Source organism: Taudactylus pleione, unplaced genomic scaffold (assembly GCF_031769625.1).
Source record: "Taudactylus pleione unplaced genomic scaffold, aTauple2 ptg000610l, whole genome shotgun sequence".
Lineage (NCBI taxonomy): Eukaryota > Metazoa > Chordata > Amphibia > Anura > Myobatrachidae > Taudactylus > Taudactylus pleione.
The window spans coordinates 393,611-411,798 of record NW_028285012.1 but is presented as its reverse complement, the minus strand read 5'-3'; the positions used below and the strand labels follow the sequence as shown (position 1 = coordinate 411,798).

Sequence of the window (18,188 nt, the reverse complement as noted above, 5' to 3'; positions counted from 1 at the left end):
ATTTATTTATTTGTGTATGGCTGCTTAATATAATATGCCCTATTTTATTGTAGTAGTATTGAGGTTTATTTATCAGGCCTGCACTGAAAGCCGCCATTGCTTTTGTTGTCTTAGGTACGATGATATCCTTGTTAATGGCCTCCCGGATTGGCGGCAGCCTGTGTTCTATTACAGGCGGGTGAGGAAGATGAGCAATGCAGAGCTAGCATTGCTCCTGTTCATTATATTCACAGTGGGCCATTATGCTGTGGTTTGGTCCATCTACCTGGAGAAGCAGCTGGTGAGTATTCATAAGAAATAGGAATTAAAAAGAAATCATTATTTTCTAGCTGTCGCTCTGTGATTTACATTAAGCGGGATCTATCATTAACAGTGTTTTGTAATGTACTTTGCTTTCAAGCCATTTGCTCATAGTGTTATATTTGCGGTGTTAATGTTATTATTTCATTACCTGGTTAAAGGACACCATCTCTGATTAGGAGACACCCTCCCAGTCCATCTTTATCTGTAAAATAGCTTTATTAATACATTTATTTAACATTGCACGACAGCATAATGGAAAGAAACTTGCAGTACAATAGTTTACGTATATCATGCAACGTACAAAGAAGCTACATTTACACACATTTCTACCTTTTATTTTGGGCTCTGCCTTGTTTTTCAGTTGCTCTTTAACTTGTTATTGGGACACAAATTTTTGTATCATATTTGTCAGCACTCTTACTTTGAAGCAGCTTGTAGTGTAATGATGCATACACACGGTCAGATGAACGATTTGAATGATTTTACCAAAGATTTGAACAATTGAAGGATTTTTGACTGCATTAAAATGAATGGAATCGTCCAAGTCTGACTGCAAACACATCAGATGTCAGATATCGTTATCTGACCATCGGGAACGCGCATCGTTCATCGTTGATGCATGTCAGATATGTCAGATTTTCCTTCAGGTATAAACGATTGAACGATTTTTTAAATCGTATTCGTTCAGATCTGAAGAAAAATCTGACCGTGTGTATGCACCATTACTGTTACGCTGGGGTCACATCTGACAGGTTTGCCAAAAGATGCTAGGGGCTAGAAAATTTTTGGAGCTTAAAAATTGAATCCTGAGCAAATCCGATGTCGAGCGTACACACTACACAATTATCAAGCTGAGAAGAGAGGCACGTCATTGCTGATTACACAGAAACGCCCTGAAAGATGAGGTTTTAACAATCGGCAGGAATCGGAGCCCGCCAATTGGAATTCTGCGAACACTTTGCATTTTCAGCCTGATACTATAGCGTTCATTCCTACAAATGTTGTGCAACACTCCTCATATGGGACCCTATGCCACTGGTTTTGGCCCAACCATTGGCCAAGGGTGAAGCATGAGATTATTGGGCCAAACTGTTGATTATTGTGAGTACCCAGCTTTAAAATGAAAATCTGTGGGAAAGTGGTCTACCAATAATGTTTTAAGAATGAAAAAAAAGAGAGCCAACATCCTATGTTTATGGGAGTACAAAACTAAAGTTATTGAATAAAAAAATAAAAGAAAGTTACATTTGAATGAATGTTATGACTAATATTCTCCCAATAGTGCGTATCAACAATCAAATGTTTTTGTGGAATTTTAATATTGGTGCTTATTCTTTCTGTATGTTCATTTCTGTTGATGTCAAGGGCTTTGCCTGGTGTCATTATGTTGTGGCCTGCATCTGTGTACAGTGGGCCTGATTCAGAGATGAACGCAATGGTGATTTCCGTACGCAGATCGAGCTATTTTTTTTTTGCCATTGCGCATGTGTGTAAGCATTGCGATTACGAACGTTCATAGGAATACATTACACAGTGATGGACCAGCTGTTGGCGTTTGGGGGTGGTCAGAAAAACGCGGGCATGCCTGTACGCTTAAACACGGTTACATGGGCGTGTATAAATTAGCCACTGTGATTGCCTATGCAGAATGAGAGCCCTCTGCGTGAGAGGAGAGCTGCCGAGTCTGCGGCTGATCAGACCTGCCGCAAGGGCAAGATGGCTGCTCGAGGTGCGTCGATGTTACCGATATTTACGCAGGTACGCGTCCTCACACGCAGGTTATATGGCAACAGAGGACGTCTTTATGCTCGGGTGGACTTTAAAAAACATCAGCCTATTTCCGCAGATGCGTTGCATATGAAAACGCAGCTGCGACCGCATTAGCTTCCATCTCTGAATCAGGCCCTGTGTGCGTTCTCTTTTTACAATCGTATTGTAATGCAGTGGAGACAAGTTGCTTATTTCCTAGAAAATCTCCTCTATGGCATGAATGAATTGGTGCGTCATGTAATTCACAGATGATCTATTAATCAATGCTTTTTCAGGATGAGCTTCTCAGCAAAAAAAAGAAAGAAAAAAAAAAGAAAGCTGGGGGCAAGTCATTGGAAGACATGAAATCTAGTCTTCTGGAAAAAAATGAACGGTAGGACCATGATCTGTTTTGAAGGCTTTTCCGTTCTTATTAGTAAATTTGGCAGCACCCCTGCTGAGATTTTGCACTATTCTCTGAAGATACATTTAATCTTTTCGTCTGCTTGGCAAGTCTTGAAAAATGGACATATAATGCAGCTCATTCATCTGTTGGGAGAATACAGCTCACAAGGAACCAAAACCACTGGCCATACAGCTTGCAATTAAATGTGCATATCCGAATCAACTAAAGTAGAATACAGGAGCACCGAGCAGAGTAGAACATTAGTTGATCACAGTACTTCCTGTGAGCTGTTGGCTACATTATGTCGACAAGAATATTGCAACGTTCTTGTCGGTACCATAATCCTGACACCCAAGATATCAACCCCGTTAAAATGTTAATTAAAGCATTTGAATTCCGTCTGCAATATAACTGTAACCATGCTGTGAAATCAGCACGTTTATAGTTATACTGTCGAAAGCGTTAAATTCTTTAATTGGCACTTTAACAGGGTCGTCATGGTGATGTCGGAATAGTGATGCCGACAAGAACGTTTGTAGGTTGCATTGGTTTTTGGATGGCTTTGCCTTGTACATTTTGGGGTTTGCTTACGTTGTTTAGATGCCTTCAACATGTCTGTGTATGGTGAGGAGTTTTACTCAGAAGCTCTTAACGTATGAGTCAGGTTGAGCGTGGGTCACAGTAAAGCTGGGTACACACTATAAGAAAATTGATAGTGATCTACGGTCCAATCCAACGGAGCGATTATTGAATCTGTGTGCACTCGTACACACTGAGCAATTTCTTGCTCATTGTGCAGTTTCTTTCGTTCTCTTCAACGGGATCTGGGAGGTCTGGAGCGAGATAGCATGTGCAGCACGCACTATCCCGACCTCCCAATCGGATCGTCGCAGGAGCGTTTGAAGCCGTTTGTCTGCTAACGCTCTTGCATATACAATATTTTTATTATCATTTATTTATATGGCGCCACAAATGTTCCGCAGCGCCTTACAAAGTACATAAACAAGTTGTAGACAAGCGACTTACAGAACAATACAATACAGGACCAGGACATGGATAATATATATTGCTACATTAGCGACCATAACACCCAGATAAGCAACAGAGCAAAAGCAATCAAGTGTTAGGTGCCCTAGTGGTGAGTAAGAAGTAGATGAAACTAAAGTAGGGAGAAGCACAAGAGGGTAGAAGGCCCTGCTCGTAAGAGCTTACATTCTAAAAGGGGAGGGGAAGACAAACAGGGGTGACACAGATGGGGTAGATGGGGTAATATCCAAATATTGGCTGATTGTCCAGATAATTGTATAGTGTGTACCCAGTTTAAGTCACTCTCTGCATACGCATGTTATATTTCAGGGTCCATAGGGCTCCACATGAAGACAATGGGGTGTAGGTGGGACCTTGGAGGACTGGACACCAACAGCAAACCGTTTCAATCCCAGGATACTCCGGTCCTTCCCCCTGTACCCCACCCACAGCAACTCAGTTTCGTTGGTGTCCGGCAGGAGCTGGGTCACATTTTTTTAATAGTGGGGCTGTTTCAAGCAGCCCAAGCTTATTTTTATGATTTTTATTTTTAGTGCTTTAAACTAGAGGCCGCAAAAGACTGTCCCTTGGAAGTCTGCACTGCTGCTCCATCACCCCTCCGCGGCGCCGTAACACCAAGCCCTCGGGGCTCTTGGGGGGACTAGCTAGCAAGCTCCCCAGACTGCAGCCCGGAATCCAGGGGACAGGTAAGGTGGACCCCTGGTTGCGGGGGCCCTTGTCTTTACGCAGTCTAGCCTCCGGTCTCAGGAGACGGACCGGAGGCGCTGATGTGGACACTGGTGCGCCCACGACTCCACTAGACCACCGGGGCATTAATATACTGGCGCAGAGGCATATTTAGAGGCCAGGGGACCTGGTGGTTAACGTCAGCACTAGGAGAAGGCGCTCTCCCTGCTGCCCCCTCCCCCAGCTCTGGGTGCCATTCCACTGCGGTCTAGCCGTTCCCTGAGCTGCTCCTCCCTCACCCTCCGCCCCCTAAGAGACGTGTGGCAGCCATTTTCTGCTTCACAGGTCTCCTGGAACGCTGGGTCCAGTCTCCCTGTATACCTCTCCCACGGGCCAGGTTATACAGCGCTATATCCTACCAGCCACTGCTGTCTGTGTAGTTGATTGTAGTGCCAATTGCAGATATGTAGTGCTTTTTTTTTCTGCGTTTGTATGTGACTTGTGCTAGCGCTGATCTCTACTTTCTATACTGTCAGCTTATACCTTTCCCATTATTCTAATTTAACCTGACATACTAAGGTATATGGGGTTCATTGTACCTCACATCTGCTATATATTTGTGAGGGCTGTCACATACTACATAGCACGGTTGCACACTACACTGTGCCATATTGCACATACTGCAGGGTGTTCACTGCACTGTATCATACTGTGTGTTTTATTATTCTTGTGGCTGTCTGGCATATGAAAGAATAACAAGCAGGCTGATGCTGCTGCTCCTACTCTGGTGTCTTGTAAGTCCTGCTCAGCTGGCTTAGCCCCAGGGGACCTCATTTAGGATGGTCATTGTACAAAGACTCAGGCCCCTCAGCCTCGCTGTCTCCTCCTCAGGACCCACCCTGGGCTACCTTTTCTCAGGTACTGAAAAAGATTGCGGACCACTTAGCAGTCCCCGTGGTAGCCACCCCTGTGGGATGGCCACAGCAGGGAGTCTCTGCAAATCCTTTGCCTTCTCCATGGGTAGACGTACTGTCTACCTCAGTACAGAGTTTTGCAGCATTTTCTGAAAAACTGGAGAGGTATTAGCCAAAGGAAAAGCCTTTACCTACTAAACCTAATGTGTTATCTTCCCAGTCCACCCAGTTATCTGATTCTGATATGTCATCTGGGAAGGCAGAAGACGCAGACCTCTCTCACTCTGACTCAGTCTCAGGAGACGAGGAGCCACCCTCTTAAATTAAATATACCTGCTCTTGTGAGAGCTGTAAAATCTATTTTACAAATAGAAGAGAAAGAACCCGCTTCTAAGAAAAAAAACAACCACTTTTTAAATGACAAAAAGTAGTTTTTCCAGTGTTCCCTCACTCTGATCCGCTGTCTGATCACATGAGTGAAGCAGGGAATATGTCCGGTAAAAGGTTTTTAATTCCATACGTTTAAGTTCCTTTTACCCTCTTCCAGCTACTGAGTGCACTAAATGGGATGTTCCCCCAGCAGTGGATTCTCATGTAACACGTCTGGTTAAGACTATCACCTTACCCATCCATACTGCAGCCTCCTTGACAGAGACTACAGATAGGCGTATAGAAGCTTGTCACAAATCCATATACTCTCTTGCAGGAGCTATTATTTGTTCTGCTAGGACTACGGCCTGGGTGACAAAAGCCATTGAGAGTTGGGCATATGCCCTAGAATAGATATTTCCCCCTGAAACTTCAAGGGAACAACTGTCCTACATATCTCACATTAGAGATGCAGCCTCCTACTTGGGAGAAGCAGCTATAGATACGGCTCTTCTGGCCTCCAGGATATCTGCCACTTCGCTAGTGACTCGCTGTATTGTTTGGCTCCTTTCCTGGAAAGCAGACTCAGGTTCAAAAGGGGCTCTGGTGTCCCTTCCTTATTCTGGAGATATCCAAAATTATATAAAATTATGACTACTTTGGCAGCTGCCCTCTACATAGTATAGAAAGCCTCAGACGTCATCCTTTCGGTCCTTTCTCCCTCAAGGAAAAGCTAACGGTCAGTCCTTTCCACGGCAGCAGACATCAGCCAAGGCCTCCAAGCCTAGTGCCAAACAAGCCCTGGACTACTAGACGTCCACCTGCCAAGTCTGAGGACAAGCCTTCAGCCAGACGGGACGGGCCTCTCCCTGGGGGGAGGCTAACTTCTTCAATTCACCTGGTTTTGGTGTCAGACCACATCAGACGCCTGGGTAAGAGAAATGGTCTCCCATGGATATGCTCTATCCATCCTATGGCGACCCCCCCCCCCAGCAGTACTTTTGCACCGGGCCTCCATCGGACCCAAGCAAGACCCTGCTGCTCCAAAAAGCCATTCAGTCCTTTTCTGAATTCAGCAGTAATAATTCTGGTCCCCTCCTCACAATGAGGCATGGGCTATTATACTACTCTTTTCCTGGTTCAGAAGCCCAACGGGTCTCATCGGCCTATCCTCAACCTCAAATCTCTGAACAAGTTTATCAGGGTGCCCAGGTTTCGTATGGAAACCCTCCGCTCTATTATCCTGGCTATGGAGCCTGGGGATTTTATGGTGTCTCTGGACATTCAGGATGCTTACCTACATGTACCTATAGAGCCTTCTCATCTACAATATCTCCGGTTTGCTATCCTACAGCAGCATTACCAATTTCAGGCCCTACCGTTTGGCCTTTCAACGGGTCTTTACCAAAATCATGGCAGTTGTGGCGGCCTCCCTTCATCACCAAGGGATCAGAATACTCCCGTACTTACGAACAAAAAATTGGCAGCTGCTCAAATCAATCTGGCAGTACTCTTCAGGTGTCACTTGGTATGACCCCTCCCTTTCATGCACCTGAAGATTACTGCCAGATTGATTTGAGCAGCTGCCATTTTTTGTTTGTTGTTATGAGATGCATGAATGAGCCAGCAATTAGTAGGGCATGCTGGTTCTAGTAGTGATAGTTGGAGTTCCCATGGGTGACTCCCATGTAAGCTGGCTCACAATTTGGATGCATTTATGTATGTGCCTTTATCATGAGGAGTTATAATTGGTAAATATATTACCTTTGGGGTGAGCGTTTGGACGTAGGGTCACTTTTCATAGCACCTTTTATGTTTGTTTATTATTATTATTGAACCCCTCAGTGTTAGGGACTGCTAGTAACAGAGAAGCCGTGATGTGTCCTAGCGGCTTGCCATGGATTTTCAAGTGCATGCACCTAATAACTTTGAATTTCTATCACCATATAGTCTTCATGTATTGTTGCAGGTGCAATTCAGTGTGCTGAGGAACAATAGGGGGTTAAACCCCCCCCCCCTTTTTTTTTCTACTCTAGTACTTAGACAACCTTTTAGTGTTGGCCAGCTCCCGAGAGATTCTTCACCGCCATCTGCAGGTAACAATTGCCCTCCTACAAACGCACGGGTGGCTGATCAACGGGGAAAAGTCTTCCCTGACACCTTCTCAAAGAATGGTACATTTAGGAGCCCTCTTGGTCTCTCAGGTTCAGAGAATCTTTCAAACAACAGACAAGATCTCCTTAATACAACATCGAGTGCGCAGACTGCTCCGCAGTCGCCGCGTGTAAGTTCACGCTGCAATGCAGACATTGGTATCAAAGGTGTCCACCTTCGACATGGTAGAGTTCGCTCAGTTTCACTCCAGGCACCTACAACACCTGATCCTCTCCAGGTGGAACGGCCTACCCCATCTACTTCGATCCCAGACAATGGGCCTCCCCCAGGAGGTTTGCCTGTCCCTAGCTTGGTGGCTACAGACATTCCATTTAGACATGGATCACCCCCTTTTGGATACCGGATTGGGCTCTCCTCACCACGGACGCAAGCCTCCGAGGGTAGGGTGCAGTGACCAACCAGAACTCTTTCCAAGGCCGCTGGACCCCAGTCGAGGCAAAGTTACCAATCAATGTCTTGGAACTTCGAGCCATCTACAGAGCTCTCACTCTGGCTCAGGATATTCTTCAGGGCAGGCCAGTACAAGTACAGTCCGACAATGCCACGGCAGTGGCCTACCTCAATCAACAAGGAGCCACTCAGAGTCGGGCAGCAATGGTAGAAGTGTCCCACATTCTCACATGGACCGAATGCCGTCTCCCAGCCATCTCCGTGGTATTCATCCCGGGAGTTCTCAATTGGGAAGCAGATTTCTGCAGGACAGTGGTCTCTACATCCAGAATTCTTTCAGCTCCTGGTGGAAAAATGGGATCTGCTGGATGTGGCTCTCATCGCCTGAAGACAAAACAACAAACTTCCAGTATATGGAACCAAAACAAGGGACCCAGACGCAGTCTTCATGGACCCATTGTCAGTGAAATGGACCTTCCATTTGGCATACCTCTTTCCCTCAATATCCCTGCTTCCTCGAGTTCTTCGGAAGTTCGAAACAGGAAGGGGGCACAGTCCTGTTGATAGCTCCGGCTTGGCCCAGACGCCGTTGGTACGCCGATCTTCAGAGTCTCTCCATAGATGTTCCTCTTCAACTTCCTCTATGGGTAAACCTATTGTCTCAGGGTCCATGTTTGTCTTTTGCGGCTTGGCTCTTGAGACATCCCTCCTAACGGCTAAGGGATTTTCCAGCTCTGTGGTCCAGACCATGCTCAGGGCCCATAAACCGGCCTCAGCCAGGATTTATCATGGAATATAGCATACATATTTCCAATGGTGTGCTCCAAGAAACTATGACATCCAAGTTTTTAAGGTTTCTAGAATTCTTGCCTTTCTTCAGGCTGGATTGGATCTAGGCCTCCGCCTAGCATCTCTGAAAATGCAGGTCTTTGCTTTATCCATCTGGTTCTAGCACAGACTGGCTCCTCTACCAGATGTTCACACATTCCTGCAAGGTGTTCTCCGTATACAGCCTCACTATGTCCCTCCTGTGGCTCCAAGCACTTCAAGAACCTCCATTCGAACCCCTGGAATCAGTGGATGTCAAGTGGCTCACTGCGAAGACTCTGTTTCTTCTGGCTATCACATCTGCCCGTAGGATATCTGGTTTTGGAATGCTTTCATGTCGCTCCCCCTTTTAATCTTTCATCGGGACAGGCCGGTTCTTAGAACGTGCTCGGGCTTCCTTCCCAAAGTGGTCTCTCGTTTCTACCTAAATGAGGAAATTGTGGTTCCGGCCTTTCAATATATCAGACCTCTCGGCAGGTGAGGCTTCTTTGGATGTGGTTCATGCTCTAAAGATCTACGTGGACCGTACTACTTCCATCAGGAAATCGGACTCCCTCTTCGTCCTAAATGGATTCCACAAGAAGGGATTGCCAGCTAACAAACCGACTCTGGCCAGATGGATTCGCATGACTATCTCTCTCACAGGCTTACACGCAGTCCGGCCTTCTTGTGCCGACTACAGTATCTGCTCATTCTACTCGCTCTGTGGGTTCCTTGTGAGCAGCCTGGCGTGGCGCCTCAGCTGTACAGCTATGCAAGCCGGCCACCTGGTCGTCTATCCACACTTTTCTTATGTTCTATGCCTTTGATACATTTGCCTCTCAGGATGCTTCCTTAGGGCATAGGGTTCTCCTATCAGCTCAGGAGCGTTTCCGTCCTTGAACAACTGCTTTGGGACATCCCTAGTTTCTCCCTGTGGAGCCCTATGGACCCTGAAGAAGAAAAGGAGAGTTATGGTAAAACTTACCCGTTTCTTCAAAGCCCATAGGGTCCACAGGGCACCTTGATGCTCCTAGTTTCTATGGGTTTCTTCTCTTGGTCACTTGTTCCTTCTCTGTGTGAGTGTGTGATTCTTCAGTGTACCAGTCTTTCTTCTCTCCTATCCTGCACCTGCCTTGGGCTTGTTAAGAAAATTGAGCTGCCCTCAGGCTGTGGGCGGGGTATAGGGAGAAGGACCGGAGTATCCTGGGATTGAAAACCTTTGCTGTTGGTGTCCGGTCCTCCAAGGTCCCACCTACACTCCATTGTCTCCCCTGTGGACCCTATGGACTTAGAAGAAAGAGAGTTAACAAAGGTAATTTTTAACATAACTCTTTTTATTAACTAATTGCAAAAAGTTTATTTTTCTAAAAGCGAGATTCTGTACAACTACCCTGTTTTATATTTTCTTAACAGTAATTTTCATATGTACCACTTCTGATAATCTGGTTCGCATCCATTGGCATACTGAGAGTGACATTTAGCTGTTTATTATGGAAGGAGTTGCAACCTCTGTTGCAAACTAATAGCTTGGCCTGGTGCGTGACAGTGCGGACAACATGCTGTTGATTGCACGGTGTTGACTTAATAGAAACTGCGTTGCCTGAATAGATAGTGTGCCATACTATTCTATTGCCATACTGCTCTGTTCTTATAGTGGCAACAATTTTTGACCACCTCCTTATTTGGGTTTAGTTGCCCCCTCTTGTCTTAATGAGTTGTTGATTCTAATTTTCATCCTAATTGCAGGAGTGTTTGCGATACTGTACTTGCTGACAGGTTTTTCAGATTGGTCTGAAATTTAAAGTTGCACAACTACATAAACCTATCATTCTGATTTACATGACTGATCTTGGTTTTCTAAGAATGTGCTTATTTGATCCTTTATACACTAAGGCACCTATTTTTTCATTTTGACGACACTAAAAGACGCTTATTATTATTATCCTTTATATGACACAGGTGTTTCGCAGCGCCTTACAAAGTACATAACTAAGCGAACAAGAAACCAGTGGCTTACAGTACAATACAATGCAGGACAAGGTTAATATACATTGCAGCATTAGTGAATCATAACACTCAAATAAGCAACAGGGTGTAGGCAACCAAGTGATAGCTGTCCTAGTGGGGAGTGAGGAGTAGATGAAAGTATAAGTAAAGAGAAGCACAAGAGGGTAGAGGGCCCTGCTCGTGAGAGCTTACATTCTAATGGGGAGGAGCAGACAAAACTGCGTGACACAGCTGGGGTAGACAGGGAGAAAGGAGCAATGTAGTTAATACAATATGTGATTGCTTTGCCCGGAATCTCAGTCACCATTTGGTATAAAGTGTGTTTAGGTCATCACATTTGGCTATTTATATGTCAGATGTAGTAAACTTTCTTGTGTTGTTTAATACGGACTTCTCAAGCCATTTATTTACGATTGGTATTTATGTCCAATATTACATTTTTATCTATTATCTGATAATTATTTTGTTTTAGTTTGAATGTTGTGAGATTGGCTTTACTTTGTTACTAATCACCTATATTATACCTGTTTGTAAATACTACATAAACTGTATCTAGCTAAACTGAAGACTGAACGCCACAAGCCAGGCCATATATTTATAATGTGTCAAATATGGGATATCTGGAATTTTTTATTTTATTTTTGGATAACGATTGTGTGAGTAGTTATCTTATCTTGAAGTCATTGACTTCTGCTTTGGATCATGCTAAACGAGAGATGCATACACATTTTATAATCCACTTTATTGGCACAATTATATTTAATCTCCTTAAACAGCACAACAAATTTAAGACAGAGGTAGAAGTACAAATTTTGCGTTACTTTGCAGTGATCTCAGGGCACTCTGTGCTGGATCATCAAAAAGGGGATTTAACAAAGGTACCACGGGATGGACTTCAGTTTCTGCATCATCCTCCCCATAAAACGTAGCTGACGTAGAGGCTGTGCTTTAGCAGATGTAAAGCATGGTGGGTAATGGCATTCAGTGTCCTGAAAGATAAAACCATTTTTCCTATTGACTTTTAGAGAGAATTAAAGCATTTTTAAATAGTTCACCCAGCAGGGGCAGGAACTGGATCAATGGAAAGAGGAGATCAGAGGCAGTCCTGCCTGTTTTCTATTCTGGTGACATCAGTGAGTAATGCTTCACTGAACTGTTGATGACATTAATGTTTTTTTAAGATATTGGCTTGTTTGTTCAGCTTTTCAAACTAGTTATTTAAGCATTGATTTTCTTTTTATTTAAGTTAGTCGGCACCATTGGGTTACCTTGGATTTTGGTTATATTAAGCACTGCTTATACATATTTTGAACAACATTTGTCATGCTAGCTGTAGAGTTTTGTTAGATCACACTAATGTCTATGGATGATGGGTCCAGCTAAATGCTGACATAGTGATTTGTATTTTTATCATGTAGGTCTCAAACATTTTTCCTCAAAACTAGCTGTTTATTAATGAATTTGTGACACATGACACACACACACACGCACATAATTTAATTTGTAATGTTCTGTGTATAAGAATAAAGGGAAGATGTATCCAGCCTTCTACAGAGTGGAGAAGTTGCCATAGCTACCTATCATTATATAAAATGTACTTGATACATGCTAGCTATGGGTAACACTTCCAGTTCTCCGCTCTTTAGACGGCTTGATACATTTCCCCCTTAGTAACTTGTGTCTGGCCTGAAACGATGAGTCTGCCTTAGACTAATTAGTTATAATTGGCGAATGGACTTGTCAGCATTGTGATTGGTGGGCAATGGTGTCACCTGAACATTGAACTGCTTAATTACATAACCTATATAGACCTATTACATTTTTATATAGTACAGTATAATCTTTATTCAACTTAACCTGCAGTAACTTTAACGAGCACACCTTATTACATGTCTGCATTGACTTCAATGAGCACGCCTTATTACATGTCTGCATTGACTTCAACGAGCACGCCTTATTACATGTCTGCATTGACTTCCTCCAGCACACCTTATTACATGTCTGCATTGACTTCCTCCAGCACACCTTATTACATGTCTGCATTGACTTCCTCCAGCACACCTTATTACACTTCTGCATTGACTTGAACAAGCACTTTCTGTGGCCATAATACAACTCTTACAAACTGTTAATTTACCTCAATTCCAATGTATATTGATATTTTGTTACCACATACTATTTTAAGTATGGAACTAAAACACCAGTGACTGTTCATTGGTGTTTAGTGGAAGTGTTTGTAATATCTACAAGTTCTGAATACATGAGCTACAAGAAACTTTGATCCTATTATATGTGATACCTGTGTGACTGGATCATGCAGCCAACCAAGAAACTCTGCATTCTGGCTAGACCAAAATGCAATATATAGCACCTATCCTTGTGTATCAATGCCTATTTCCCTATAGATTGTGAGCTTGCGAGCAGGGCCTTCCTACCTATATATCTGTCTGTTATTACCCAGTTTTGTTCTATGAATGATTACAATTGTAAAGCACAACGGAATATGCTGCGCTATATAAGAAACTGTTAATAAATAAATAAGTAAATGTGATACTGGGAGGGGTTACTAGCTCAGTGACATTTCTTCAACACCACATTAAAAAATTAATACAATACAAAAAAAACCCCCAGAAAAATACACTTTAAAAAACAATTTCACATTCACTATATGGACAAAAGTATTTGGCCACACCTGTTAATTATTGAATTAAGGTGTTTTAATCAGACCCGTTGCCAGAGGTATATAAAATCAAGCGCCTAGCCCTGCAGTCTCTTTTTGCAAACATTTGTGATACAAAATGGTCGTGAAATTAAACCCCTGCTGGATATTCCACGGTCAACTGTAAGTGATATTATTAGAAAGTGGAAGCGTTTAGGAACAACAGCAACTCAGCCTCGGAGCGAAAGACCATATAAAATCACAGAGCAGGGTCAACGACTGCTAAGGTGCATGGTGCGCAAAAGCCGCCAACGCTCTGCTGATTTCATACTTGAAGAGTTCCAATCTTCCATTGGCATTAATATAAAAGCGCGAAAACTGTGCGGATGGAGCTTAATTGGATAGGTTTTCGTAGCTGAGCAACCCCATGCAAGCCTCACATCACCAAGTCCAATGCAAAGCGTCAGATGGCGTGGTGTAAAGCTCATTGGCACTGGACTGTGAAGCAGCGGAAACGTGTTCTGTGGAGTGACTAATCATGCTTCTCTGTTTGGCAGTCAGATGGGCAAGTCTGGGTTTGGCGGATGCCGGGAGAACATTACCTGCCTGTCTGCATTGTGCCAACTGTGAAGTTTGATGGAGGAGAGTTAAAGGGCCTGTTTTTCAGGGTTTGGGCTAGGCTCCTTATCTCCAGTGAAGGGCAATCTTAATGCTTCGGCACACCAATATATTTTGGATAATGCTATGCTTCCACCCTTGGGGAAGGCCCTTTTCTATTCCAATGTGACTGTATCCCAATGCACAAAGCAAGGACAATAAAGACATGGTGGTTTGATGAGGTTGGTGTGGAAGAACTTGATTGGCCCGCAGAGAGCCCTGACCTCAACCCCATCGAGCACCTTTAGGATGAACTGGAATGGAGATTGGGAGCCAGGCCTTCTCGTCCAACATCAGTGCCTCATAAATGCTCTACAGAATGAATGGGCACAAATTTCTGCAGAAACACTCCAAAATCTTGTGGAAAGCCTTCTAAGAAGAGTGGTAACTGTTTTATAGCTGCAAAAGGGGGACCAACTCCACATTAAAGTATATGTATTTGAATAGAACGTCATTACAGTCCCTGTTGGTGTAATGGTCAGGCGTCCGAATACTTTTGTCCATATAGTGTATGTTATGTGGTGGACTAAATAATCATAGTTAAAGGGAACAGCAGAAATACTCTATTCCATGCCAGCTATATTTTACACTTCTGTTTCACCCTCACTGTGTCAGTTGTCGGTCAAAAATGTCAACTTTTTCCCCTTCCCTCTCCCCGTGTAAAATATAGTAAAAACATATCTACTTTAGAAGAGAAAGCAATCCGTTGTTTACAGCAAGATGTAAAGCGAGCTGCTTTCTTACAAATTCCAGAGATACAGGATATGGCGTGCCCGCCAGGAGCTGTGCGTACAGATGGGCAAAGGACCTCATTCATCCATGCAAATTAAATAACTTTTTTTTTTTTTCTTGAATGCATACTACAGAAGAGAGCTGCAGAGTCCTAATTGAAAAACATGTGCAGCTGTTGCAACCTCTGTAGATCTCATCAATACCGGTGATGAGATGGTCTTTGGCTAGGACTTTGAGGATCGTAAGCATCTAAATTGGTTTGGTGAGGGAAACGTGAGGTAATATTCTTTGTGAATAGCACCTAGACGTGGAACTTCCTGTATATTGTGCTTTGTATGAGAATAGCTTTCTTTACAGCGTACTGGAAAATATGAGTGTCTTCATCTCTAAGAAACACAGCAATAAGAAGGAAGCCAATGTCATAGAAGAGGGCTTTTGATATTACAATGCATTCTGCGCTCCTGTGAAACAGGAGATTGGTTTTCTGCTGTATACAGTAAGTATAGGACATGGGGTAATAGCATTATCCACAACACCAATTTTTAAAGATTCTGTCTTGTCAGTTTGGTCTGAATTCTCCATTAAATTCTGTGGAATTAATTTAGTCAAGCATAAACTACTCCCCACCATCTGATAACTGTAATCATGTCCAGACAATATTCACAAGTATATTCCCATTACATCAACCATACTGTTCCAGGCAGAGCCTTAAATCTATTTCCTTTGTCAGTTTTCAGAGATGTAGAGAGTAAAGCCTCAGATGTTACTACTCTGCATACAGTTCTCTCTGGTTATAAGGATTATTAGATCTATGGAAGGTACAGCAGTTCCAGTAGACAGTAACTTCTCCGGTTCTATGGGACTTCACACAATGGTCAGCTGGTGTTCTGCCGGGTGTGTGGTGGGGAAGAAAAAGTACCTGGCCGAGTCCTATGCCAAAACTGCTCATGGTTATGCTGAAATCAAATGAAAGGAAACTGTAATATATCTGTGTAAAAATAGAAATGGCAGACCTTTTATCAAGAGCCACAGAAATACATCACCATCCCACGGTGAGGCTTTCCTCCTCAAATGGATTTCCAGGAACTGTTTTGGGGTTCTAAAGGGGAGATGTACTAAGCCTGGGAGAGAGAAAAAGTACCAAGCAATCAGCTCCTGTCATATTAGAGGCTCTTTTTTGGCAAAAAGACAGGAACTGATTGGTTGGTACTTTATGGTACTAGGTTCAGTGTCCCCACTTTATCTGACTTTCCCAGCTGTAGTTGAATGGGCTAAAATGCTGTCTGTAAATAATATAGGTTATAATTTGTATTTTTTTCTGCCATTTGCGATACAATACTGTGTATACTTCATTGTGTGGTGAGTCTGTCACTTCTGTTACAGAGTCCTTGAGAAACCACAGTGGCGGGATCTACTTCCTTTCAAGCTGGGCATCTGGTTTTATCTCACAGTCAGATCGCTGCCTCAGCTATTTCAGGTAAGTACTTTTTCTTTTTTTTTTTTATTCTTTCACTTTGTAATATTATTTAAAAGCAAATGTTTGCTTTCAACTGTGTTATTGAATATCTGCTTTTTGTCACAAAAAGGTGGCCACTTACTAATCTCTAGCCTTTCAACATTTAATATATCAGTGTGTGTGTTTTGTTCTGAAGACTATAGAAGCTTTTTTTTCTATTTAGTTCTTACATTTTGCTATGTTGATGATTGCGTGCACTTTAAAACTTAAAATGAAATGTTTAGGTTCCCCTAGATATATATATTTTTTTATTCTTTAAAAGCGCTAGTTCTGCTGTAAAGTAAATGTGTTAAAGTGTAACAGTAGTTGTAGCCTTGATGTACAAACTGTGATATTATAGTAAATAAAATATTAAATTGCATGGTAGAAGAATGTCGTCTGATATGTTGACCATCAATGCACTTCCAGATGCAATAAGGTTTTATTAATGTGTAATGGTTATTTCTACTTCAGGGTCCATAGGGTATCCACAGGATACCTTGGGGTATAGGTGTGACGTCAGTCGCTGGGCACCATAGAGTTAAGCTTTTCAGCCTCCCAGGATGCACTAGGGTCCCCCTCCTATACCCCGCCCCCGAGCCAAGGCACCTCAGTTTAGTTTGGTGCCCGGCCGGCGTCGGGTGCACCTGTCGGAGTGGGGGCTAGAAGAGCCCCTGAAGCTTTCTTCAGTGCAGCTGTGGCTGCACATCTGGATGTACAGCATGGACAGTCAGTCCTGCCGTCCATGCTGTCTTCCCTACACCCCCGCCGGTACCAGAACGCCGGTACCGATCCGGGGATGCTGGTGAGCATCTGGGGTCACAGCTAGCGGTGACCCCAGATGTTCCGGACCATGGCCGGATCCAAGGGGGACAAAGGTAAGCAGCGGGGTCCCGCGGTGGGTCCCCGCTGGTCACATGGTCCTAAGTCCCCAGGCAGGGGGCTCCCTGGGGACTGGCTGCAGCGTGGAGCCAGGCGACCAACCTGCGCTTTCCACTACCCCCTGGGACAGCGGACCGCAGCAGAGCGGTAGCGCTGCGGCGTCCCAGGGGTCCCAGGGGAGCGCACCTTCCCTGTCTCACAGCCGGCGCCTCCCCCGCTGCACACAGCCCTCTCTGCACTGTGCTGACTGGTCCTGTGTCAGCGCTCCTCCCCCAGGCCAGCTTCTCTCTGCTCCTCGGCGGCCATCTTCTCTGCAACGCATGGTGAACGCTGCTGGAAGCCTGGAAGGAAGCATCGTGGTCTGGGTCCCCCCCTATACCTCTCCTCCGCTGTGGCTCAGGTCTGTGTATGCAGCGCTGTGTCCTACCAGGCCCTGTGTCTGTGTAGTTGAGTGATCAGCGCTGTTAGTGCAGGAATTGTTATTTCTCTGCATTGTATGTGACTGTGCTAGCGCTGCCTGTAACTTTTCTTCTAAACTGTCAGCTTTATTACTGTCCCTGTTCTTTCTGCTAAGCCCTTGCGGTGCGGTGCTGCAGGGTGGTCTCTCGCCTATTTAATACTTAATTGGTGAGAGAGGTCACATACATGGTGCCATCATGTCTGAAAGTGATTTTCCCCTCCGGCTACAGTGTACCACGTGTAAAGTACCGTTAGCGGAGGGGGAGGGTAGCGCGGAGGGCCTTTGCCGGCAGTGTTTGTCCATGGCGCGGCCTCTTACGGTTACAGCACCGGTACAGGAGCCGCCCTGGGCTTGTTTCGCTCAGGCGCTAACAGCTTTAGTGGGCCAGTTAGCTCCGCAGCCCGCGTTTACTCTGATGGGTTTGTCCCAGCAGTCTGTGGTGTCGTCACCCATGCAGGGTTTCCCAC

The 18,188-nt window shown here is 44.3% G+C and overlaps 1 protein-coding gene across 2 annotated transcripts in view; it reads left to right on the top strand.

Annotated features, from left to right (window-relative positions):
• Positions 1-18,188, top strand: part of DNAJC1 (DnaJ heat shock protein family (Hsp40) member C1) — a 157,570-nt gene that overhangs the window by 63,458 nt on the left and 75,924 nt on the right. For both annotated transcript variants that reach the window (XM_088454240.1, XM_088454238.1), the window contains exons 4-6: positions 115-280; positions 2,349-2,446; positions 16,268-16,361. In XM_088454240.1, the coding sequence (XP_088310366.1) occupies positions 115-280; positions 2,349-2,446; positions 16,268-16,361 (358 nt within the window). The remainder of the gene's footprint in view (positions 1-114; positions 281-2,348; positions 2,447-16,267; positions 16,362-18,188) is intronic.